General features: G+C 35.9%; 1 protein-coding gene across 4 annotated transcripts in view; it reads left to right on the forward strand.

Moving 5' to 3' along the window:
• The first annotated feature begins 2,316 nt into the window (after positions 1 to 2,316).
• The window catches only part of LOC109099559 (inactive rhomboid protein 1-like), a 31,325-nt gene continuing 6,672 nt past the window's right edge, over positions 2,317 to 26,969 (forward strand). The window contains exons 1-9 of one of the 4 annotated variants that reach the window (XM_042735335.1): positions 2,317 to 2,542; positions 17,266 to 17,413; positions 17,513 to 17,655; positions 20,060 to 20,173; positions 23,494 to 23,707; positions 23,917 to 24,123; positions 25,661 to 25,783; positions 26,359 to 26,522; positions 26,609 to 26,860. In XM_042735335.1, coding sequence (XP_042591269.1) covers positions 17,285 to 17,413; positions 17,513 to 17,655; positions 20,060 to 20,173; positions 23,494 to 23,707; positions 23,917 to 24,123; positions 25,661 to 25,783; positions 26,359 to 26,522; positions 26,609 to 26,860 — 1,346 coding nt within the window. In that variant the 5' untranslated portion in view covers positions 2,317 to 2,542; positions 17,266 to 17,284. Of the gene's footprint in view, positions 2,543 to 13,804; positions 14,051 to 17,265; positions 17,414 to 17,512; positions 17,656 to 20,059; positions 20,174 to 20,971; positions 21,639 to 23,493; positions 23,708 to 23,916; positions 24,124 to 25,660; positions 25,784 to 26,358; positions 26,523 to 26,608; positions 26,861 to 26,969 lie in introns of those variants that run through there. The other 3 variants (XM_042735336.1, XM_019113069.2, XM_042735337.1) reach the window with 3 other exon arrangements.

Genomic DNA, 26,969 nt, shown 5'->3' on the forward strand with positions numbered 1-26,969 from the left:
TTTCTAGAGGCAGTTTAAAGTAAATCCTCTTGTATTACATTTCTACTGATTTCTACTGGTATTACATTTCTACTTATAATTTCTATCAATTATACAGTAAGTCATTTTTATTTTTGAAAATTCAGTAGGAGGTCAGAAAGGGTTTGTCAGTTACTGAATAAATGTAGAAATGTAAAATATAAGTCTAAAATGTGCAATTTCAGCCCAAGTTAAGCACTGGAAAATCCCAGCCGGAAGTTTGTCCATCCTGCAGGAGAAATGCTGTTCATTTTCAGGAAGGGGAAGAGGATGCATCCACATGCAGATCCAATCAATGTAGGGAACAGCACTGTCTGGTTCTTTAGGGACAATCCTATCGTCCTCTGTTTACTTTTGTTTCCTCTCATCAAATGTGTCTCAAAGAGGTTTTCAGTTCCAGGAGGAGTGTATACCTGTCTGAATTAAAAATGTGCACCCCATTGCCATGAAGTGTTTTGAGCGGCTAGTGATTAGTCATATCAGGTCTCGTCTCCCAACAAATCTGGACCCGTCTTCAGTTCGCGTATAGAGCGAACCGCTCTACTGAGGACGCAATCTCCACCCTGCTCCACCTCACACTGACACACCTGGAAGACAAGAACACCTAAGCCAGGATCTTACTAATTGACCTCAGCTCAGCATTTAATACAATCTTGCCTCAACAACTGGTGGAAAAGTTGTTGCTGCTGGGCCTGGATTCAGGAGTGTGTATGTGGATTATGAACTTTTTGACAGAGAGACGACAGACAGTCAGAGTTGGCAGTTTAACATCTAAAACAGTAACCGTGAGCACAGGTATGCCACAAGGGTGTGTTTTGAGTCCTTTATTGTTCACACTGCTGACATATGACTGTACTGCCCGATTTAACAGCAACCATGTCATCAAGTTCGCAGATGATCTATCTATCTATCTATCTATCTATCTATCTATCTATCTATCTATCTATCTATCTATCTATCTTCTGAATGTGTGCTAATTCCTGCTGAATTGTTAGTCTTCTCTTTGTAGATTTTCACAATTATGGTTGCCACTGTGTCCAAATTCAACAGTGAATACCCTTAGCTGGGTCTCCATTCTGAAAAGCAATCATAGTAACTTTGAATTAAACAGCCTAACTGGATCCACAGATGAGAGATCACATTTTACATCTCATTACAGTGACATTTAGTCTATGGCGGCACAATTACACTGACACAAGAAGCTATCTGTTTGAAGTACTTCAGTTTCCCTCATGCGCAACTGTAAGTGCTATAATTTCTACCTTATTCTTTCCATATAATAAGGCAAATGAAAAATGTGACCAACAGATATCAGTAGAGTGTTAAAGTCAAATATATAATAGCACAATTATTTCTATATGGCTGATATATTGCACTGTACAGTATATCCAGAATGTTGGATAATATATCAAGCTTATGAATGGCATTAATAGAATATTTCTGTGGTTTCTGTGGTACCACAGGTATATTAAGTGCAATTTAAAGACTACACTTTAAGAATATATGTGCAAGAATACATGGAAAAAGTGTAGCTGATGAGTTTGTGGTCCTAAAACCTAAAAGACAGAGGGTTTCCTCCTGAGCAGTTTTGGATGTATGAGTAATTTATGTACAAAAATGTGAAATATCATCAGGTAAAGTTATTTAAAACAAATAGTTGACCATATAAAAAGTCTGGAACTGCAACAGAGATATAAGAAGTGAATGAAACCATTTTTTTTCCAATCACAGTGGCTTCAGAATTCACGTTTGACTTTTAATTATTTATCATTTAGAACAAAGCCTCATCAAGTAATGTTCACCAAAGACTTTATTTTACTCTTAAACCAAACCGCTATTCTAAAAAACCCCTGGAAACTATCAAGGAAATTATTATGACCTACAAATTGACATCATGACTGAATAGCTCTATTAAAGGGCCTAACAAATCCATAATCCCTAGACTTTGTTACAGATAAGATTATATTGTGGTTACATTATATTAGAGGTTCAAATGAAGACCCAGATTTTATTACGAGTGCATAATGAGGAAAATATGTCCTACAATATAGGGATGTATCTTAATATTATCTCAAGGCAATGTATGTTTGTTCTAATGAAGCACTTGTTGTTTCTTGCAGTAAATGACGCACAGCAGCGGTTTCTGTATCCTTTTGCGGTGAAGCTAGATGAAGACATCAGTTGGCTTTTGTTTTACGCCCATGAGTGGCGCTGATTGGTTAGTGACATCTGCATGTCTCTGTAGTCTCCGCCCACTCTGTCTCTTTCAGCGCGTGTGGGCGTATTTACAGCTTGAAACTGAACTACAGACTTCAGTGTTGGAATTTACGGTGCGAGCAGTATGGTTTACATCTGCAGCGTTATTGCAAACTTTGGATTTAGGATTTTGACTTTTTAAAATCACATTGCTTCCGTACTGTTTAGTTATGCTTTGACATTTCATATCCTCTGCGAAGAAGGTGCATCACACTAAACGCCGGTTAATGACAAACCCTGCAGCTAAGATCTGAAAGTCCATCAGAAGGTATGACTTTATTTGTCTGAGTCTCTTTACGTCAGTTGTTTACACCCTTAATAACAAATAAAGCATCTTTGCTGTTTGAGACTAGGATGCGTGTCAACTCACGTGCAGCTGAATGCATCCTAAATAGTCAACATTTCATAGAGAACAGCATATTGAGCATGTTGCGTTATGCAGGTATTGTAAATACCACATTCTTTTTCTGAAATTATGGCTGTTTTAAAAACTTGTGAGCTGTCTACCTAGAGGTGTGCTGACTCAAAAATGTGCTGTGATGGCCAAAAAGATATCTAGGTAGGAAGCTCACACAGTTTTTTGGAGACAGCCCATAAATATAAGCTTGTGTAAAATGGTTTTGCAAAGCGATTGCATGCATCTGTAATCTGGCTGCATGATAATCTGCAGATGGTGGATTAAGTGCTGAGCGTCACTGCTTTAGTCATTTTAATGGACATGGATTCTCCTCAGTCAGGGGCTTTTCTTCATATTCCAGAAGAACTGACTATGTCAACCAATATGAACAATATATGTTTTATATTTTACACTGTATTTTGCCATCTGTCATGTTCTCAAAATGAGAATATTGCCCATAAATGTCAGGCTGGGTCAAGCGTTATAATGTTAAATGAGTCTTTTGCCAAAACAATTTATTTTATTTAGTTTTTCTTACATTTTGGCTGTTTCATGGAATTTGTTTTTAATATATATATATTTTTTTTTTTTTTTATTATTATTTTTTTAGCTAACTTACTCCATATGGTATGCATTTACATTTATATTGAATCATTTAGCAGATGCTTTTATCCGAAGCAACTTAAAAATGAGGTCAAAAGAAACAATCAAACCAATAAAAGAGCAACAACGTAGGCTAAGTGCTGTGACAAGTCCTGGTAAGTCAAATGCATTACATGTAGTCAGTTTTAGAGGGTCAAATTATTATTATTTTGTTATGATTAAAAAGAAAACAAGTAGATAGAATAGAAAAAGAATAGAGCATGCTTGTGCTAGAGGGTCAAGTTTTATAATAAATAAATAGATGAAACAATCTTTTTTTTTTTTAAACTGGGCAACTATTGCAGAAATGTTATGTGGCTATGCAAAAAAAACAAAAAAACAAAACAAAATGACTACACAGACTATATGGTTATTTATTGATTTCCTCACAGTAAACTATGAATTAACACAGAACAGAAACTGTCTTCATGTTTATGAAAGTTGCTTTAAATTTTAGTGGTTACAGCTGCAGGAATGTGCAAGGTGCACATGCAAAGTCAACTGAAACATCTGACCTTCCTGAAACTGATCATTTTTTCATTTATTTGAATGGCTACAAATCAAAAGCATACTTCTAGAAATAACATTGGAAAAAATCTGTGGATTTAAAAAGCTTTTTCCACATGAATTCATTCTCCCTTCTATTTTACTGTCTTACCAGTGGCACTGAGTATTTAGCCCCTGGATGCTATTAAAGTGGCCATGAAGGTGAAAGTGTAGCCCAGGGAATAAAGGAACACATCCCTGAGTTTCCTGGTTTAATGAACAGGTGCAATTTCCTTCCCAGTTGACCTCAGGGAAGTTACTTGCATTTAAATTTGTTGTATCTGCCCATTAAAATGCCTGCTCAAAAATTCAATAATTATTCAATAGTGGACACACAGAGACTGCATGCTGCGTGCAGATTTTTGTGAAGATGATGGGGCCAACATTCAGCCATCTGGTGACTACAATGCTCACTGAATCTCATTTAATGCATCATAGATTTGCATAAATATGGTCATTTACTCCTATACTGAGCCATTTTAGAATTCTTGTTCTGCAAAAAAAAAAAAAAAAAGATAGGTTGCTTTCTCTTGCATGTTAACAGTTAACATTTTTGGGTTTTTAGAGATGCTACAGTGTGATGTTAACTCCTCTGTCACATGAAGCTGTTGTGTGCGAGTTGTATGATCCCATTTGTGGATTTATCGTAAGCTTGGGTGATTTGGATTCACACACTTTACCATAGCATAGCGTCTCTCATTTTGGTAATAGCTTGTCACTGTCAGATAAACACAGCAATTGACTTTTTCTTGGAGCAGGTGTTGTATTATGAAATCACAGCAGACTGTATACGGATTTGTTCAAGTAGGCTGTCACTCATCTCCCTCGAGCTCATGTTAAGTGGTTACACCTCTTTCTTACACAAGATCATATTATTTCTTATGCCTTTTAATCTTTTAAGATTCCAGTTTCATTCCTAGGTGTTTGACTACTTCTTGACAGCATTGACAATATGGCATTATATCCAGTACACTATCGATCAGAGGTCTGGGGTCAGTACGTTTTTAAATTAATAGTTTAATTCAGCAAAGATGCATTATATTGATTAAAAGTGACCATTTATAAAGGTATAAAATATTTATTTTTCAAATAAATGCTGTTCTTTTGAACTTGTTATTCATCAAATAAGTGAGAATTGGAAAAAAGTACGAATTTTTATTAAAAATGTTATGAAAAAAAATATTTTAAAGATTCATTTAATTTTAAAGACAGATTAAAATATTAAGACACAACCATTTTTAACATTAATATTAAGATTTTTTTCTTTTTCTTTTTTTTTGAGTGCCAAATCAGTATATTAAAATGGTTTCTGATGGATCAAGTGACACTGAAGACTGGAGTAATGCCTGCTTTAAATTTAGCTTTGTCATCACTGGAATAAATGAACATATTATGAAATAGAAAACTGCTATTGATATTTTAATGCATTTACGTGCAAACATTTTTAGGTGTGCATACATACTTTATACTCATGTATGCAACATACTGTAGCAAGTATTCGAACAGTCAAGTGAAAAAAAGTTTTCTTGCAGCATTGCTTTCAGGAAGTATAGACTAGTTCAGACCTATCCCAAACTATCATACACAAAAGTGAGATATAAGAGCTGTCAGATCACAGGGAGTGCATTCACTTCCAAATTCCTTTTGAGCAATCCATTCAGTAAATAAAATTCCCAACACCCTTGAATGGATCCTATTTAGATTATTACTTTGTCAGCAGATTTTTATGAGACCTTATTAATGTTTGCTTTGATTTGCAAAAGGCCTGTCAGTCAGCCATGTGCAGATATGGTCAGTTCTTTTCTGTGAAGCTAATTGAGCACCAGCATATTGTGTCTGGAAATTAAGAGATGAAAAAATAGATCGGGGATTTGTTGGATGTTCAACACAAGTAGAGAGAATGACATTATGACAAAAAGAAATGGAAATGAAATGAAAACTGATGATCAAGCTCTTCTGGAGAATCAAATTACCTTGATTCGTGATATTTTTACCTTTATTCTCTCATTCTCTCTTTCTTTCTCTGTTTCCTGGCTGCTGATTTTGGAAGAAAGAGCAGATTGTGGCGGGCAAACCCCATGTGTGCATAACCAGCTCTTTCTCTGCTCCTCTGTGTCTCTCTCAATCCTGCAGGTCCTATCAGAAAACTGCAGGCCCCATCCAGTCTCTGTCTGTTGTCAGGCACTATTGAAAGGATGCCACATTTGTAATAATTGGTACTTAACACAGGGAATCGGATTTGAATGTAATTTTATTGTTATTGCAAGCTGATTTTTCCCCCCACTTTGCCTTGGAGAAAAAAAAACTATGAAGATTTGAGTTTATCCTGAACAAGTGGGGGGTTTATAATCCCAGTAGCCTTTGTGTGGTTGGGTGGAGCAGCAGAGACATGGGTTGTATCCGGGCCTTAGGACATCACGTGGCAGGACAAGTTCATCTGCTCTCAGGCAATCTGTGCGTCATCATATATTGCTGAGGCTTTTAGGCTCTTGTCAATGACCTGATTATATCTGATCATTCGACAGCTGAGGATGAAAAGTGCTTCTTTTTAAAAAAGAAAACCACTCTGTAAAGGCAGGCCAAAGTTAACACTTTATGCACCCACGTGCACTTTTTGGCTTCAAGACTTTGTTGCAAGTGTGAATGGTAAAGATGATCAGACATCCCTCCAAAAGGATGGCTGTTTATGTGTAACTGAGGCTTTAAATCTCACCTTAAAATGAAAATTCTGTCCTTATTTATTCACCCTTATTTTGTTCCAAAAGTGTAGGCCTGTATATTTTTTTTTCTCCTGTGAAACACATAAGGAAATGTTTAGCAGGTTTCTGAGCTGCTTTTTCCATACATTGAAAGTGGATGAGAACCAGGGGCTGTCAAACTCCAAAATTGGCAAAAAATAGCTTTACAAGATTAATTTAATTGAAGTTGTTATTCATTGTAAATCTCGTTCAAATTGAACTCCTCCTGCAGGTCCTTTAATCAAGTTGATGCATCAAAAAGGAAAATCTTGAAGGATGAATGCAATTACCTCAGAGACATTCACAGTGTCTTTTTCCATGAGTTTTTGCCTTTTTTCCTGGAAATATGCAGTTTGGAACTGATCTAGTTTTTCCAAATATTGTGAAATTAATATAAGACCTTTTTTGAAAGCGACCTTTTAAGTGTTACTGCCAGTAATAAGAATTCTTGGCTATATTCATAGACAAATCATATTAATCTAGATGTAAATATCCAAGAGCATTCAGCTACCATAATGACAAACTATATGATAAACTTAAATAAGTTAATGTCTAATAAATGGAGGCCGGTATTATTTAAAGCTTTTGACAGCCTGCTGCTTCTTGACTGTAAGACTTGAACCTTTCCTGTTCATATAGAGAAGAATTTCTACTAATTCCTACAGAAATAATCACGTCTTTCTGTTAAAACCCTTGTAGAGTCTAAAGTCTTTTGGGGGGGTGGGGGTAGATTTGGCTTTCATGTGATTTGAGACCTTTTGCGTCTTTATTTGATCTTGGATGTCAGATGTTTGAAATTTTCCTTTTATTGTCTATTTTCTTTTTAAACCCGCGCACCATCTGCGTACAATTAACATTTTATTTTCATACAGTGTGATCCAACAGAGGAAGTGTTCATGTCAAATTCACAGCGTGAAGATGCTTCATAATGAGCACTATTGTGAAACCAACTCCTTCTTAAACAAAGGCTATGAACCACCCGCAGTTCTCAAATAGCCCCTAATATAGCACCATTTGCCCATCTGCAGTGCTACAGATTCTCATTATCATTCTTGTGCCTTCCTTTGAAAAGAAACTGCTTTCAGTGTATGGTTGAAAGATGTTTTTATATGAGCATAATTCATGTTCTGCTGTGTAATCTTGGAGCAAGGCTTAGCCTGTTTGTGATACATGCTGTTACATGTTAATGGAAGCTGGGATTGTGCAGTGTAAAGGAAAGTTTAGATGTCTATTAATTGGGTGTGTTGGACTCACTGGAATTGTAACGTGAACACAGACGGCATTCTTTGATTTATATCCCCAAGTCAAGCTCTTGGCAGACAGGAGTCAGTTAATGGAGCCCAGACAGGTTATTTTTAAGAAATGTACAAAGAGAAGACTATTGCATGTGGTATTTCTCTATAATTTGTTATGTGGGTCAAAGACATGTCTAAAAATGTATATTTAAATTGCATTTCGGACATACAATAAAAGGATGGTCCTCCCAAAAATGAAAAATCTGACATCATTTATTCAACCTCATGTCATTTCAAACCTGTATGACTTTATTTTTTCTCCAAAAGAAGATATTTTGAAGAATGTTGATAACCAAACAGTTTTGGATCCCATTTATTTCCATTGTGTTTTTTGTCTATATAATGGAAGTCCAATAGGAACTGTTGGTCACCAACATCCTTAAACTCAAACCTTAAATATATTAGCAGTATTTATTATTATTATTATTATTATAGGATTTTAGGATTTTTTTATTCACTCTTTTTTAATATATATATAAATTTGTATGCAAATCTGTTAATTCAGGTTGTAAAATCCCCAAACTTTAATGACATTTATAAATTAATAAATCATGATAATTATTTTTTTTTTCAAGATGTTTTATATTTAAGCTATTTGTCAGGAAAATATGTTATTCTTTTTTGACTTGACAGTTACATTATATGACATTTTAAGAGTCATTACATGAAAACCTTTTTTTAAAATAGTATAAAAAATAATAAATAAATAAATAAATAAATAAATAAAGCATATAGGTCTTGGCGACATGGCGAAAAAAAATTATCACAATTTTTCATATCAGTCAATATCGATAATTATGATAAATTTCAAATCTTTATAAGTTTAAAGGCAGATTTTTGTTCCTAAATTAAAGTTGAAGAAACCATAACATTAATTGTGATTTTAAACTGTTGGTCAGAATGGGACAAACACTTCACATTTTGAATTCTTTACACTTTTCCAGTCATTTTTCCTTAACAAAATAAATATCTTAATATTGAAATGAATTTCTTAGTTTTTGCATGTTCTAATGAGTGATGTTGTTTCAAATCATCAAACAAGTTTGTGTTGCCTGACTTTGATGAACAATATCATCTTCAGCACAGTTTGCAGTGCAGGCTGCAATATTAGAAATGCTGCATCTTTTTGTCGCTTAGAAATGCACATTTGACAGTAGCTTAAGTTAAAATGCAGATTTATGTTTATTATCAAAAACAGTAAAATCTGTAAAAATTGCAACAACCTCATATGTTGTGCTGTTTCATCGGCTGTCATTTGTGTTTGCTGAATTCAAGCACTTCACATTGGATCTCACAAGATGTTGCGTAACCGAGACTGCATCTACTCTAGTGAGCTCGCGCTGCACAGCCGATTGAACTATGAGCTGCTCAGATAAACTCTCCATGTGGTGTAGTTAGCGCTGTTTCGTTCCACTTTTTGCGCAAAAACATTATATGTGACCAGTGTTGGCAAACTGCACACAGGCTAAGTTTGAGCTACAAGCAAAAATGGTAATTTTTTTTGATTATGGTCGAATTTAAAGTCCCCATGAAAAAATAATTAAAGTTTTTTGGGTGTTAGTATATCAGTATTTTAGTCTTAAGGTTATCTATAAGACAGTGTGCTCCAAATCAGTGACAAAAATCACATTTAGAAGATATAAACATTCAAAACTTGCAGTTCGTCACTTCCGCCAAAACGGCTTATCAGTTTTTTTGATGTCACATCGTACTTCATCTTCTCTTCAAATTTTCTGACCAATCAAATGCTCTCTAGAATCCGAAGCGCCTGCCCCCGCACTATAAATAGATGCTGAAGCGCCGGCTGAGATCGATCACTTGTTCACTGTGTAGTATTTCCTGTACAGTGAATGGCTCATAGTGCACAATGAAGGTGATAGGGAATGATTCAGACGTTGTAAATAAGTATTATTTATAGTTGTTGGTGAATGTGGTGTGTTTTTTTGTTTTTTCATTTTACGCTCTGTGGGGGAGTGTACAGGGTCAGGTGAATAGTCTCCAGTCTCGAGTTCACGGGGAGGGTCATTTTGTTCAGATGTTGTAAATATGCTCAATCAAAGAGCGTTTTACAACTACACAGCGTCAGCATGATTATGACCACTATTTTGTGTCAGGTAAATAGTATAAGAAGTATCGCATATTGAAAATAAAGGGGGATCGAAATCAAATGATGATTCTATATCTGCAATTTAGCAACTGTGGTAAGAGTCACAACGGTGATCGGCTTTTTACCGAAAAGCTCAACGGCTCTGGCCAAAGCAGAATATTATTTGACAAAACGTTCCTATTTAGAAATGCTGTAAAAAGGGAGTGGCTGGCTGCCCATGTTGCTGCTCAAGACTTATGTCCCACCCTAGGAAGTGTTGTGGAAGAAATTTCATTAGTTTTCACGTGCACAGCAAATTATTCAGTCTCCACCTTTTGGAGGAATAAGTGACCCTGGGCATGTCTAATCTTTGGACAAGGGTAGTTTTAGGGTAGGACCTTTAAAGGGGACATCGGATGCAGAATTCACTTTTACATGTTGATTACACATCCACCCTATAATGATAAAAATCCACACAGTGGTTTTTATGAAATCCCTAATAATAATATCTCCTTTTTCAAATCAAACCATTCTCAACTTCTTGTCTGTGTGACGTCACACAGACCAAGGCTGCTCCCACGATTGTTGATTGATACGGCCACCTTACCTTAGACCCGCCCTGAGTGAGCTGTGAACAGTCCGACCGCCATTGTTTCGATGCCGGAGCAGATGTAGACAAGAATGTCTCTGTAGTGATTGAGGTGTTCTGTTGTTAGATGTAATAATGAACATAGCAGTCGTCATTTACTCCCGACATCTGAGCCACTGAAGACGCAGAGAATTATGTTTGTTTGTGAAGGGAATGCGCCCTCATGATCATTCATGATCCAGCTTTACCTACAGATGAAGTGAGTATAAGGCTTTTTTATGAATCTTTGCAAACGCCTTTCCTAAAAATGTGCTAGTTAGCAAGTTTTGTGGCTAAATGTGGCTAAAGTAAACAGCACTGCTCATCACCCCACAGAAGAGAGGGGCGGGGTGAGCAGAGCTCATAAACGATAAAAGAAAAGAGGTGATTACTTTCTGCTCTTGATTGAACTACTTTTGTAGTTTTAATTATCAATTCATTTGTAATGAACACACTTGAGTGATTTTTACATTTTACTATTTGTTTTTCTTACTTGAATGCTTATGTTAAGATATAAAATGAAAAAAGTAATACACTTTACACTTCTTTCTTTCTAATATTTGTATTCTTTTTGCATCGGTTCTTATAACAACAAAGATAAAATTAAAAAGTGCTATATTGGGATTATTAATCTAGTAATTTTTATTAAGAAAAGAAGTGGGGGAAAAGATGTGATGTTGCTGGGTGATTTTGCTTTGGAACCTTCAGAAAACTTTAAATCAGTTTTTCTCTAAATTTACTTTGCTGACTCCATTGACTCCAAACAGGTGTAGCTCAGTCATTTTCCGTCCAATTCCAAAAAATAAAATAAAAAATTAATACATAATTTTAAAGGAATTTAATGGAGAATGTAAAAATAAAAAGAACTAATTTTTGAAAATTGTGATTCATTCTGCCAGCACAGGTCACATATCGAACATTTATCAAACTCTTGTTATCGTTTTATCGAGGAGAATTATATCGCAATAATGATCATTATTGTTTTAACGCCCAGCTTTAAAAACATATGAAACCAGCATAAATACAAAGAAGGCTTGCCACACATTTTCCAAGTAGGCTTTCTCCTTTCTTTATTATGGACACTCTTGTCTTTGACCCATAAGTATACCACAGTCAGTTCTACTAAGTCTGGCACATTTGTGTCCGTTTTACTGGAAGAGACTTAGATCCTCATGACTTACAGTATATGTAAATCAGGGACTGGTTTATGCCTTCTCTCTTATGGGTTTTTGACTGCTGTTTCCTGGCAGTTCCACGCAAACAACATCAGCCTCAGGTTTGTGTTGTGTGCCATTCATTTTAGAACCAGATTTTACACATTTATGACTGTGAGTTTTGGCCTGTTTTAGCTCATAGTCTACAGTTGTGTCTACTGTGCCCTTGGAGAAAAACCTAACCCACCAAATTAACAAAGCGTTCCACGAGTTCTGTGAATAAGGCTTGAAAGTTCCCTCCAATTTCAACCATTATTGTGGTGTCACAGCATATTAAGTGTCTGCCAGACCAGCCGCTCTGGTAAAGGTTTGTCTGTTTTTAGACTTGAGACCTATATTATTCTAAAACAGCTTCTTTGGCAGTTGCAAAGACTGATTCACTTGGGAGCTAATGCATAATTGAAGGGATTGTTCCAGAAGTAAATTGCTTTTTGTGTCTGAAATATTGGAATTTTCTTCCCTTAAGTGATGTTATGGAAGTGTGGAGCCATTTTCTCCCTCTGAATTAATTACAGAGAGCCACTTTATTAGCACAGCTTTGACATTTTCATAAAAAGCCAGCAAGGATTTTTAACAGCCCAAATCAATACTGACAGCCCACACAGCGAGTCCTCTCTAGTGGGAAATGCTCCAGGCAGCCATCACCCTGGAAAGTATTTAAATGGAGATCACATGTTGTTTAGGCATGCACTGCTGAAAGTCCTCTTGGCTGGCGACTGATGCAACCGAGACAGAAAGATGTTTGTTGGCAGGTTGGAAGATGGATCTGAAGTCTAGCAGGACCATTCAACACCTCTGATTCTCACAGCATGCACTCTGGGATCAGCACCAGTGCCACTCTGTCAGCACATTGAAATCCAGGGACACTTATTCTGATGCTTTCAAACCGCATCAAGCTGAAGCACAGCCATTGAGTTCTAATGGACCATTTTCTTAATTTACAGAGTCTTTAAAGAGCCGTATGTGTGTTCAGTCTTTAGCATAGAAAAACAGAGGAGAGATGTTGGCTCTTGTTGGATTTGTTTAGATTAGTTTATGTGTGTTTCTTTTTGGTTTTTTATGGTTTATATTTGATGTCCACCAGCATAAGAGTCATGTCTTTTTTTTTTTTTTTTTCCTGTGTATGTTCATTAATAAATAAATAAAAATCTATTAAGAAAAAAAACTAATTCTGTGTGTGATTTTTTTTTTTAATTGTTATTTATTTTTTTCAGCCCATTTTATGTCAGCAATATAATAATTTTTAAACATTAGTTGACTTAAATAAAACAACCCGGCATGGTGGGTAAAAACATTAAACCCAACCAGCTGGGTCAAAATAACCCAGCATGCGTTCTGTCCAATATTTACCCAATGCTGGGTTGCCAAATAACCCAAGCTGGGTTGTTTTTAACCCAGCATTTTTAAGAGTGTAATGGATTCTTTGATTATTCGAAATTTCAAAAGAACATTTATCTGAAATAGAAATGTTTTGTATCATCATAAATGTCTTTGTTACTTATTGGTCAGTTTAATGCATCTTTGCTGAATAAAAGTGTTTTATTTAAAAAACTAAAACTTACTGAACCTAATGTTTTAACAGTAGTGTATATTAAAATGCAATTCATCTATACAGTAACTTAAATACCTATTATCTATAAGATAAGCAAGTTTATTTTAATTCTTAAATTAAAATTCAATTTAATATTTCAATATTTTCTGTCATATTGCTTTTTTCATCTTTAAAAAAAAGCATAATCTTTCTTTTTTTTTTTCTTAGGCGAAAAAAGTAATGTTTTAAGAATATTGTAGTTAAAATGCTTTATTATATGCTTCATTGCTTATTAATTATAAATTATATTTTCAATATGAAACCATCACGAATACAATTATAATATGAGTGCAATTATAAGAACTTGGCAGAGTTTTATTACTTTTCTTTATCAAGGACACTCCTTTCCCTACAATCATGGTCTTTTATTGAAGTATATTGTCCATGTGCTGATGATGAGCTTACTGTAACGAACAAGTTAACTGTAAAAGCAGGCTGACCCATCATGCAGAGGTCAGCTGAGTCATTATAGTGGACTCTATCCAGTCTTAACCTCATTGGCCAACCAAAATAAATGCAGTGAAATAGTGCAGAACGGCTCTAGCAGTCCAGTGGTATGTGCGGCATTTCCCAGAATGTGCAGGGAGCGCTCTGCCAGGCAGCATGCCCGGATCAGCAGGATTCATGCCCATTCTAAAGGTACAGGCAAGTTCTTCAACATCAGCAGTTTACTGATGCAAGATGTGCCATTAAAGCTGAGGAACCATCATTCAGTGAGACCAAATACATGGATGTTTCTTTACCTCTTTTGGCTAATTTTTGAAAATTAACTGCATAGAGGTTATCATTGGACACTCGATTATCTAGTCTTTCTCTGTTTAAAATATTAATCTATATCACTTACTAGAGTAAACATCACAGCAGGCTTTCAGTTATTGGAGTTGAATGAATGTGTCTGTTTTGTGAAGTTTTCTATTGACGTCAAAAGGATGAAAAGCCCAGATCAGATTCCTGTGGCTTCTGTATGTCTTTGTCATCCCTCCTTTCTGAGAGGAACTATTGTGTCTGTTGTTGCTCATGGAATGAATTTGACTCAGTTGAGCCAGTGTTTCGAAGAAGACCAACGTTTTTTAGGCGTCTTTTGAGGGAAAGAAAAATGTGTAATGTGTGTGTGTAATATGGGTTTTTTTGTTTTTGTGTAAATTTTTTGCACCTAAATTAATAGATTTCTGATAATTATTGAATCAAAGCATGTGTGCGAATTACAGAAAGCATCCACAAATTTGGACATAAGGAAAGGTTTGTTGACTCTAAAGCACATCTTTGATAGAACTGTGTATGTAAGAAAGAAAACAGGGCAAAAGAATCCCTGTTCAGGAAGGAAGTGCTCTCCAAATGAGGTCATTCATCACCGGCCGACAACACATGGACATCTGCCTTCCAGTCCTGTCCACATTCTAGTTTTTTTCATATGATCTCATGGTTACTTTACGTTTGTTAATAGCATCTAAGAGCACTGAAAATTGTAAATCCAATACAAAACCTCTCATTTGTGGCTGGTTAAGGTGGATTGCGGGCAGCATGTGAGTAAGACACAGGGTTTTATGCTGAACCGCTGCATGCTGAACTGTTTAGTGAGTTCGAGCCTTAGATAATTCAAGAAAATTGAGGGCCCTGTTGTGTGCTTTTGATGTTATAAATGTTTCTATACACCACAGTTCTCTGGAAGAATCAGTACATGCAGTATTTTGTTGTAATAACACAACAGCCAGCTCATGTGGGCTCCTTAGGTTTACCTAAGGATGTTTCTAAGTCTGTGACTAATGAGTGAATTACAGACAGGAGAATATATTTTGCTTTAAAAAAGCAGTTGTTTTGTATTCTCGGACAACCAGGATAAACAGCTGTTTTTCATGTAATGAATAAGAAATGAACACAGCCAGAGTATCAACAGTCACATCTGTGCGTAGGAGTCATTAAGAGAGGGAACATATCCCCTTTACTGTCAGTATACCATAGTAAACCACATTTTACATCATTTCGTTTGAGAGTTTCCATTGTATTTTTAAGTCCTCTGAACAGTCCTGATTAATATTATGTGAAGTGTTCGCTGGGAGACGTGTATCAGGTCAGATTCCTGCTAGTTAGAGTGTTTTTATTGCAGTTTACTTATTGCAAACAGCTTTGAGCGGAAAGTCTTTATATGGTACTAGCAACTGGGTTACTGCATTCAAGTGGATTTCTGGGAAAACCTTAGTTCCTCTGTTTTGTTTCTGTGTTGGTTTTCAGTAAGTCGCTGTGGTTTTATAAGCTGTGTAAAAACAAGACTACCAGTTCTTGTCATAGAGAAAATACTATATATACTGTATAAATCAAGAACTAGTATTTTAGGGGTTGTATCTGTTAACAAGCTAATCTTTTGCCAGTTTTCACATGCCATGCTCTAAAATGTGCTCCAAATACACAATAAAGTCAACAGATGAAATAGTTCTGGGAAATACTGCATATTGATAAATATAAAGGAAAGCTTATATGTTGGTGCTAACCTTTTGCGCAATCTTAAAAGTTTGTTTGGATAAAAATGTGGTCTGCATTAGGATGTGGTGGGATTTTTTTAGGGTGTTATTTGAAAGATTATGTTCAACTTTTTGTAAAAGTAGATGCGCTTGTTTTTGTAAGCAAAAAGTGCTGTTTATTCGCTGTGTTTCTGCCATGCTTCATGATCCAAACTGTAGTCACTGAGAGTGGCTTGTCAAGAGGTGTCAGATGGCGCTTTTGACTGATGCTTCGGGATCTTTTGGAGAAAGTCATTTTAAATAAAGTCATTGGGTTCGGTAATGATATTACAGTCTTTCTATAGCATTCAGCCATGGATATATAAAAAAAAAAAAAAAAAAAAAACACATTGTAAACCGAATCGAAAAAGACTTTGATTTGTCCTGTGACCATCTGTTGTGTTGAAAAGTTATGTTTTCACTTACATGCGTTTATGAAATCTTGAAGTCTATAGCTCTGGTGAGCCTGCAGAGAACAAATTCTGTACTTCAGTTATTTGTAAAGAATCAAGCTTTATGAGTGTGCCTAGATTTACATTAGTGTAATACAATATTGTACTGTAAAAAAAAAAAAAATAAAAAAAAAAAATTTTAAAAAAAAAAAAATAATATTCTTTATTAGTTTTTTTCTATATTTTATGTGATTTCAAAATTGATTTGTATTTAATGATTTTAATGTTTAATGAAAATGATAATATATTATATTGTTTCATATATGATTATGAAAATATTATATATACTGTAAGTGCCTTGACAGTGTAGGACTGTGATGTTACCCTGCAGTTCTAGTTAACCCATTTTGAAATTGAACAATGTTTTTTTTAGTAGACCTGACCGAGTGTTGTTTTTTTTAGTTAACCTGAAGTTCTAGTTACAACATTTTTGAGTTGAAAAATGTTTTTTCTGCCCTGCTTTGAAGGGCAAAAAATAAATAAAAAATTCATATCCTCTGCTGGAGGAGTAGGGGCAGTGCACTTTTCACAATTCATATTTTTAACTAAAGGCCTCCTTGATTTACTGTATTATCCGTATATTGATATCTCCAAACCTGGCTATTTCTAAAGGCAATTTTAATGTCAGAAGGTGTACTGAAAATATACCTCAACTGAGCATTAATTGTGTGAGTGCAGAGAGCACAAATGCAGCTGTAGTTTTACACTGTTGTGTGCAGTATGAATGGAGGACAGCACACTGCAGTCTCAGCAGTGCACCATCATGTCACAACAACCAGATGAAAATGCGGATTATCATGGCATGTGTCTTATGTAAGGCAGCGCTGCTGAGTGTGTGCATTGTTCACCCATATCTGTGTGTTTATGTGTTTTTTAGCTGTTTGTTTGACCCTGTCTGATCTTACAGCTGGCTGGTAAGGGGAGAGATGGCAGACATGGCCGAAGCTGAGGACGAGAGCAGGAACAGCAGCCTGCGGAGAAAGAAACCGCCCTGGCTCAGACTGGACATCCCCATTGCCCCGAACCCTGTGGAGGAACATAATAACTTTCTCCAGGTGGATATTTGATGTTACACATTTCCTCAAGATAGTTTGATTTACTTGTGTTTCCATGAAATAAATAAAATCATTAAAATATTTCACTATTCACCACAGCCCGTCATGCGTAACAGCTTGTACCTGCGGAGTGCCAGCGTACCGACTGAAAACATCCAGCTCAGATGCCCGCCGGTCGATCCCAACGCCTGCCGCAGACCCTCGGTGCTGCACAAACCCTCCATCTCACAGACCATCAAAAGGTAAGACTGCACATCCAAAACATCCAAAGAATTGTGGAAATAATTGTTTCCACAAAAATATTAAGTAGGACAAATTTTTTCAACATTGATAATAATAAGAACGGTTTCTTGGGCACCAAATCAGCATATGATATATTAAAATAGAAAACTTATATTAATAATATCTCACTATATAACTCATGGTATATTTATATTGATAATTTATATTTATATTATTTTACTATATAACTGTATTTGATTAAATAAATTTGGTTTTGGATTTTTTGTAAATAGATGTAGAAACAGCACATCCTTGTGGCGTGGATGATACAGAAGAGCATACACAGCATACGGTGATATGGAAAGACACAGAGGAGACTGTTGACAAAGGAATTGTTGTATAAACTCATTATTTTTGTTTTCTTCGCTAACAAAAAGTGTTCCCGTCACTTCATATAACCCAGATTGCACATTTGATGGCAGATGGAGTATTCTGACGACGACTTTCATACCTTTCATGTACCTTGACACTGTTATTTACTTGGCAGTCTATGGGACAGTCTCAGGCCTCCCGGTTTTCATCGAAAATATCTTAAATTGTGTTCTGAAGATGAACAAAGTGTTCCGAAGACGAACTGAACTTTTATAGTGATTAATGACAAAAATTTCATTTTGGGGTGGAGTATCCCTTTAATAATAGGCACGCTAATAAGCAGCTAGTTAATAGTGAGAATTGGTCTGTGTTACTGAAGTGTTACAGTATTTTTTATATTACTAGCAAAAATCTTTTGAACAGTAGTGTTTTTAAGGTTAGTTTTTTTATTTTTATGTTTGTGATTTAATTAGTGTGTTTGAATTACAACGATGTACTAAAAATGGCAACGTTTTTCCTTTGTGTTTTTGAAAAGTTTTACATACAGACAGCAATGTGGTTAAAACAATCCTGTTTACACGGATCCACAAGAGCTTAAAAAAATGCTGTATCATGTATGCCAAGCCAGTAGTTGTCGATGTCACTTTGTGAAGAAACACTATGTGCCTGCACACAAACCTATAGACTGAACACGTTTTCACAAATTTGCATTTTTTAGTAGTTTACATGGGGAAATATTTGTTTTCAAAAACTTCTACATCAGTTGAGCCGATGTTTCGCAAAGGCATAGCATTTACATTTTACTGGCTTACTTAAAGTTCAGTGTCTTGGCAGTAGGAAAAGTATTTTACCTTTGTTTATTAAGTGCACTTATATTCCTTTGTTGTGTATATGTACTGTTTTGCATAGTTGTGTTTTGTGTAATGCTGTGTTATGTTGGGTCATTTCAGGGTCTGTCATGGTGACCAGCTAATTTGCCTGCGGGGATGTAAATAGTTATCTGAAAAGTAATTTATCTTGTCTCATTGGCAAACAAACAGATACACTCATGCAAACCTCATGCTAGGTCACGCAGTAGCAAAACTGATAGCATGCTGTTCACAGGCTTCTTTATTTCAGTGTCATGTTTAATTTGGTTAAAAATCAGACCTTGTTTGTAAAAGCCTTGTTTTGATGCCCGGCTGCTTTGCTATTTGAAGAGATTTCTGGTCACCGTTGACCCATTTCTATTCCACGAGGATGTTTGTGAAACAGATACACAACTTATACTGAAATTTATTCTTTATTTAGTACATATGCTCTCTTTAATAAATCATTAGCTTTTTGGCCTCCTTTGAAAGTCCATCTTGCACTTGTGTTTATAGCTGGTCAGCCAGTCACAATGTTGCAAAATCAAGTTTGACCTCCTGAATCTGGTATGACTAATGGTTAATTACTATTAGAGACCAGTTAAAAACCAGCTACCAAACACTGAAGCTGGATTTTCCAGCAGTGGCTTTTCAGTAGCCTATCTGATACAATGTCATACTTTTATGCTGTGACTCAGCTAAAAGGCTAATGCATTATTAATGACGGTATAGGTGCTAAATAAAAAATAAAGTCAAGAATGTGTTTTGTATCTGTCTTCCGTGCTTATTCTTTTTAAATCGCTGACTGCTCTCTAGACTCCCGGCCAGTAACAAGCACTGTTTATCTTAATGGCTTTGGATGTTTTATCTTCCTGGTATGGCTTGAAGTCCTCCACTGTGAAGAGACAGCAGTAAATCACGCTAATGTATTTATGTTCGTTTTGACTGCATGTGCACATTTCTTTTTCAGCATCTGTTCTTGTGCTCATATTTTACAAAACCATTATGATATATGTACTTTTCTTTTTTTTGACCTGTTTTTTTTCTTTTTTTTTTCTTCTGCAATTAATATGATCCTGTCAGCTTCTCTTTTTTCCAGCTCTGTTTTTATTCTGTAACTAAACTGGCTGCTTTTCTATCTTTTCTCTTTTTCCCTTGTTTTCTCATCTGCCTTTCCTGATCCTCCTCACTTCATCCTCTCCAGTCCCACGGGGAAGAGGGTACGCTTTGAGCAGATGAGCACCGTCCTGGTTAAAGGCCAGTGTTTCTCACGTCTGGAATCCCCCAGACGTCAGTCGCTGCCTCAAATCGTCCTCAGGTACCTTGGAACCAATTTAGAGTATGTAGTCAGATTAAACAGAGAGAATGTTTTTACATTTTTCCCACATAGTTTAAAGTAATAATCAAGTTTGGATCAGGCATTTGTTGTCTTAAAAACTCTTTTATTAAAAAAATGCATAAATTGTGGTTTTCAACAATATATGGAAATATTCAAAGACTTTTTAATCTGGTTCGCCCACGCTTAGTTTAAAATGAATTATTTAAAATAACATAGTACCTGGTCAGCCATAAATCTGTCAGAGCACACACAGACACAAAAGCTCCTTTCTTCCTCTGCACAAAAACAGGAGCACATCAAAGCCTTCACACCTGTGTCTATGGGTTTGGCTGTGTTTTAAGATAATACACTGATAGCATATTGGCTTTTGAGTCCACCATGTGTCTGCCATCAAAGGAATATCTGAGCTGTGGGAGAAGAACATGTCATGACAGAAAGTGTTATTAGTCACAATGCTGAAAAAACTGCTATGTGGGCCTCTTTCAGCTATTTTCAACCCTGCCGCTGGTTTTGACTCATGCATTATTAATGTAAACTTCGATGTCACTAGTATCGATTCACAGTGTAGCAGTGAGGGTTTCCGGAGTCTTGGGGCTGTAAATGTGTCTTGTCTACATTATGGTTTATTCAGCTTTAGAAAAAGTATATTAATAATGTTTATTTTAATTGCATTGAATGATCGGCACTAGTTTCTACAAGACATGAAATAAATAATTTATTTTAAAGTTGTATACATCTAATAGTAATTGTGGGGAGAAAAAGATATGCTGTTATCTAAAATATTTCCACTTAAAAAAAAAAACGGTGTAAATACTGTGGATTTGGATCTTTATTATATTATGCTTCATTTTATCTTACACATTTTTATCTTACACAGTGGGTCAGAGATTTTGAAAGACACAGTAATTTGCAATGGACTGTTATAGAGGAGACTGTATTGTTGTTTGAGGTGCGTGTGATTGAATGTGTGAGCAAGTGTGTGTGCTCATAATTGAATTGTGCAAACTCAGACTATTAGTCCCAGTTCTCACACTTATCTCATGTTTCGGCAAGTTCCATACTCCCCCGATCTCTTTCTCTCTGTCTTCTGTCTCTCTTTTTTAGTCAGATGAGCTGGTATTTTACTGGGTGTTTACACACACTCCTCAAACACTATTTGAGTAGGCGGCAAGAGTAAAGTGGAGTTGCTGTTGGGATATGAATCACTGCTGTATGGTTTCAGACACATTAAGCATTTAAGCAAGTACTGATCCTTCAGACTTGGAGTGTAGCAGGTTTTCTGCCTGAACTCTGACATCAAGGAAATGTCTTGTTTGCCTCTCTGACATCATGTGAAATATGGGGTAGAAGGAAGGGCAAGCCAATATTTCACTCGGTGTGAAGGCTTCTGCTTCCCCTCTACCTCAGACATGACCTTCCTTGCCTCCTGGGATGAGTTAGACAGGTAGGTCACTGGATAGTTTTAATGATTCACAGTATCATTATGAGTGATGTGGATTTTTTAGTGATTTTTTTTTAGCAAATATTTGTGCTTTTAGATACATCTGAGACTTTTTTTTTTTTTAAACAATCACAGCTTTTAAAAAAAAAAATTTAATTTAATTTAATTTAATTTATTAGTTTAATTTGGGTTGTGAATGCGTAAACATGATTTGGAAAGTGTTTGTACTTTTTAGTAGGGTTGTAAATTGGTGTGGTTTATGGTCTTGTTTGGTTTATAGATCATCTCAATGTGTCTGGTTTATTGATTGGTAAAGTATTTGTTTTGTTTTTGTTTTTCGGTTACACACTGCTATGGAATACTTGATTTTGATTGGTCAGTTGTTGTATGTAGTATATTTGATCATTGTCAGGTTTAGTTTTGATAATTGTACCTTTATTTGTTTAACAAAAACAAATCATTATCATATGAAATTACTTATTTCTTTTTACTTCTAAAGTCAATGAATCTTGTTTTTTTTTCTTTCGGTACATAGTAGATTTCCCCTCTGCTGCCTTAAAAGGTCTTCCCTCAGCTGGCGTCCCTTGTAATGATGCACAGCCGACTCTGTTATTACTATGTGTCCTTTACTCTAAACACTGCTGATGTCCTCACTGTAGTACCAGCATTTACACACACTTTAAACACTTGAAGACTCTGTCCAGGATTGTGTGTTAGTGGGTACACACTAATCTATTTTTGGTTTGTTTACCAGTAAAGTAACATCTAAGCATCCTTAAAATAAGAAAGGTTTATTTGAGAAGTGATAGTGCATACGATATTAAGAGATTATTATATCTTGAATCAAATGTATATCTAAACCCAGAGGTTTTCAAATATTTTTGTCAGCTGAACCCCTTAAAGTCTTAGGGAGTTAATATTTCAAATAATTTAACGATATAATCATATGGTTGTATTTTTTGAAGTTGGTTAATGCTCATGTGACCTGCAAGTGAAAAGATACAATTTTTTTATATTTATTATTATTATTATTAGAAAAGATACAATTTATTATTATTATTATTATTATTATTATTATTATTATTATTATTATACTTTTGTAATTTATAAAATTTTATTTTTATTTTTTTTGTGTATTATTGTTGTAATTTAAAATTGTACTGAATAATTGCTTGATAATTATGGACCCATATTTAATGAAATTGCTGCCATTGATTTGATAATAGCACTAAGCTATATCATGATTTCAGTTTTATTTTGATTAACTGTGGCACATTTATTTATTTATTTATTAAAATTTTACATTCAATGTAATTATAAGCATTTCATCAATTTTATTTTTCCCCATTTGGGAAATCCTTGAGCTATTGGTAAATAGTTTGTCTTAAGCATAAATCAGTTTAGTGAAAAAAAAAATAAAAAAATTCTTTGATGAAAACAAAGATTTTGATTACCAAATCTTAACTCAAAATCTGAAAACAAAATCTTATTTATTTATTTATTTTACAGTTTTGTATCACAAGTGAATTTATTTGTACTTTAAAACGAAACAAAAATACAGAATACAGAAAAAAAATCATATTATGAATTTATAATATTAAAAATTAGTTTTATCCATTAATGTTAGACACTCATAAACCTCTCCTTAGAAAAGAGTTAATTCACGAGATTGCAGCTGACCATGTTGTTTTGGAGGTCTCAGGAGGTTCGTTTATTCAGAACCTCAGACTTGTTTTGACTCTTTACTCAGGTTACACAGTGGATTTGATCGTGTTTTCCATTCTCTCACTTTGTACACATCGTGTAGTCAAACTGTAGTTTTTACTATTACTATAATTAACAATAAATGTGACTGCAGGGGCACAGCAGACTGGTTTGGGGTCAGCAATGATGTGGATGCCACTCAGAAGTGGCAGCGGAAGAGCCTTCGTCACTGTACCCAGCGCTACGGCAAACTGAAGCCTCAGGTGATACGCGAAATGGACCTGCCCAGTCAAGACAATCTCTCCATGACCAGTACTGAGACCCCTCCTCCTCTATACGTCCCCCCCACACAGCATGGCATGCAGAGGGTAAGCTGGACACATACTGATCCCTTTATAAAGGTACAATCCAAAATAGCTTAAACTGTTCTATTTGAAACCACTTAGTTTCTATAAAACATTGGACTTTCATTAACATTTCCCATTAGAATTTACTATGCTGGTTTTGACGGTTTATTATAATACAGATGGGGTGATTGTGACTCACTGTTTAGGCTTTTTGTTTTTGGCGTCTGCAGATCGTAGACCCGCTGGCTCGGGGTCGAGCGTTCCGTAACATAGAGGAGGTGGACGGTATTAGTATACCTCAGACCCCCATCAACCCCTGCGCCGCTTCCCTGTGCTCCTTCACCAGCTCCCGCTCTGGCTTCAACCGACCCCCCCATAGACGAAAGCGTGAGTCTGTCGCCAAAATGGGCTTCAGAGCGGCTGCTGCTCTGGTGAAGGTAAGAGCCCATAGATAGACAACAATGTTGCATGTTGTATCTGCATTGTGTATGATTTATAACAGTGGTTCTCAACAAGGGGGCGAGGGCCCACTGAAGGGCCTTAGTAAACTCAGGCCTTTTTTTTTATTGAACAACATACTGAAAGGGATAGTTCACCAAAAATGAAATTCTGTCATTAATTACTCACCCTCGTGTCGTTCCAAACCCACAAGACCTTCGTTCATCTTCGGAACACAAATTAAGGTATTTTTGATTAAATCTGAGAGCTTTCTGACCCTGCATAGACCACAACACAACTGACACATTCAAGTCCCAGAAAGGTAGTGAGGACATTGTTAAAATGGTCCAAGTGACATCAGTGGTTCAATCTTAATTTTATGAAGCTATGAAAATACTTTTTTGCACAAAGAAAATAATAATAATGACGTCATTCAACAATTTCTTCTCTTCGATGAGCGTTCATGAGAGTACCACGGCGCATATAAAATATCTTAAATTGTGTTCCGATGATGAACAAAGGTCTTACAAGTTTGAAATGACATGAGGGTGAGTAATTAATGACAGAATTTAAATTTTGGGAAGAACTGTTCCTTGAATCAGAATCTTTATTATTATGTTTTATGTTAATAAAAATGTTTGAAAATTGTCATAATTCAAGCAAAAATCCCTGAGGAAATATCTTGCCCAATTTGGGTAGCCTTCAATTCAAAAAGGTTGAGGACTACTGACTTCTTCCATTGTAGATGGTCTACTTTAGTTGCATAGAACCGAATAGCTCCAAAAACTGATTTCATTTCCGGGATTTCCAGGGAAATCATGCTTTAGTTTTATTATCATCCCCCAGACATGAACACAACAAGTTCCCAGATAGGAACAAACAACAGGATAAAGCGACAGACTTAATTTCTGACATTTGCTGAAAATAAATAAATAAATAAAAAATCACCTTTTGATTTGAGTCAATAATCATTCCTTAAAATTCGGAAATCTCCTTTGAGCTCAAGCCCCTAATGTCAAAGTGACGTGAATGCCATTGGAACAAGGCATCGGACATCCAATAAACCCAGCGGTGGTGATTATCATAGATTACTTCAGAGGCTCACTTTGACGTCCTTGTAAAGATTGCAATAAATATTACCCTCCCCCGTATAATCTCTTATGTAAAAGTTTATCTCTGGCTTGACTTGTTGGCTCTGGATTTGGCCCAGTTCCATTTAGTGCCTGAGCCCAGATGACCAGGCTATAGGCCGGGAACAATGCTAACAGATGGCTATGATAATTCCACTGGAATGTTCAGCTGTTAGTCTGATAGAATATTCTGGAGCGGGTTGAGGTAATCCCCTCCTTGGCCACAGAAGAAGCACAGCTGCATCGGAAAGGACATTAGGATCTTACCCATAGTTTGTGATGAATAACATGAGATCTATAATTTCACAGTTGTTATGTTTATTTCTATTCATTATATGAACACTGAGCATAGTAGAAAGCATGATGCTGTTAATGAGGATGATTGTAAAGATTACGGTGGTTTTAGGGACGCTCTCTGCGGGAAGGTGCCGCTCGGCGAGTGCAACGGCGGAGTTTCGCCACAGCTAGTTTTCTGGATGAGGACACTGTGGATTTCCCAGATGAACTGGACACCTCCTTCTTTGCCAAGGTGAAAATAAATACAAAACCTGAAGTCTACGACCCAGACCATCTCAGTGCTGCCACCTAGGAGTTGAAATTTAAGTTTAAGTTTATTGCAAGTGATCTAATGAGTCATAATTTAAATTGTTGTCAAGCTGAAAATGCACCACTAGCATCATCAAAATGAAGAGCATCATAATATCTAACTTTAAGTGGGATCAGTGTTATTTTAATGTTATTAGTATTAGTGTTCATTTATATATACGACAGTAGTGTTTATGTATGTGTGTATATGTATATATATACCTTGTTGTTGCCTTAATTAGTTAGTTGCCAAAGCAACATTTCTAATTTTTGTTATTTCTTGTTATTTTTAATGATTTCGTTAGCTTTATTTAAATTTCTGAAAACTATTTTTAATTATTATTTTTGTATTATTATTATATTTTTTACAATAACAACACTGGCTTGGTTAGGGAAAATGGCTGGGAAACTATTTTAACATTTGAAAACATGACACACTTAAGCTAAGAAATTAGACAGTTATTATTTTTGTTGTACACTTCAATGAATCCATTGTATGTAACCATTCTGTCATTTTAGGATGGGCTTGCACATGAAGAGCTGTCCACATACGCAGACGAGGTGTTTGAGTCTCCTTCTGAAGCTGCCATTAAAGAAACTGATGCCAGTAGAGCTGGAGACGAGAGAGACCTGACAGGCAGTGCCCTAGAGAGGACAGAACTAGAACGGAGCCATCTTATGCTGTGAGTCACATGCACACATGACAAACATGTTTGAGCCTTTAATATTATTCTGAATGCTTTTAAGTGGACTCCCCATCTCTCTTCAGGCCTCTTGAGAGGGGATGGCGTAAGGCAAAGGATGGCGCTCTGATTCAACCTAAAGTGCGATTACGGCAGGAAGTGGTGAGTGTGAGTGGTCAACGGCGTGGACAGCGCATTACTGTGCCTGTTAAGAAACTCTTTGCCACGGAGAAGCGTCCTTATGGACTTGGCATGGTGGGCCGACTGACCAACCGCACCTACCGCAAACGCATTGACAGCTATGTCAAGAAACAGATAGAAGACATGAATGACCACAGGTATTAACAACAGTATTGTGGGTGGGAGCCTTTTTAAAATGCGTGATATACAGTATACTGAATTATAGGTGTCTGTACAGGGTGAGGAATTGGTGTTTTTTATCCCACA

The sequence above is a fragment of the Cyprinus carpio genome, chromosome B12 (assembly GCF_018340385.1).
Source record: "Cyprinus carpio isolate SPL01 chromosome B12, ASM1834038v1, whole genome shotgun sequence".
Classification (NCBI taxonomy): domain Eukaryota; kingdom Metazoa; phylum Chordata; class Actinopteri; order Cypriniformes; family Cyprinidae; genus Cyprinus; species Cyprinus carpio.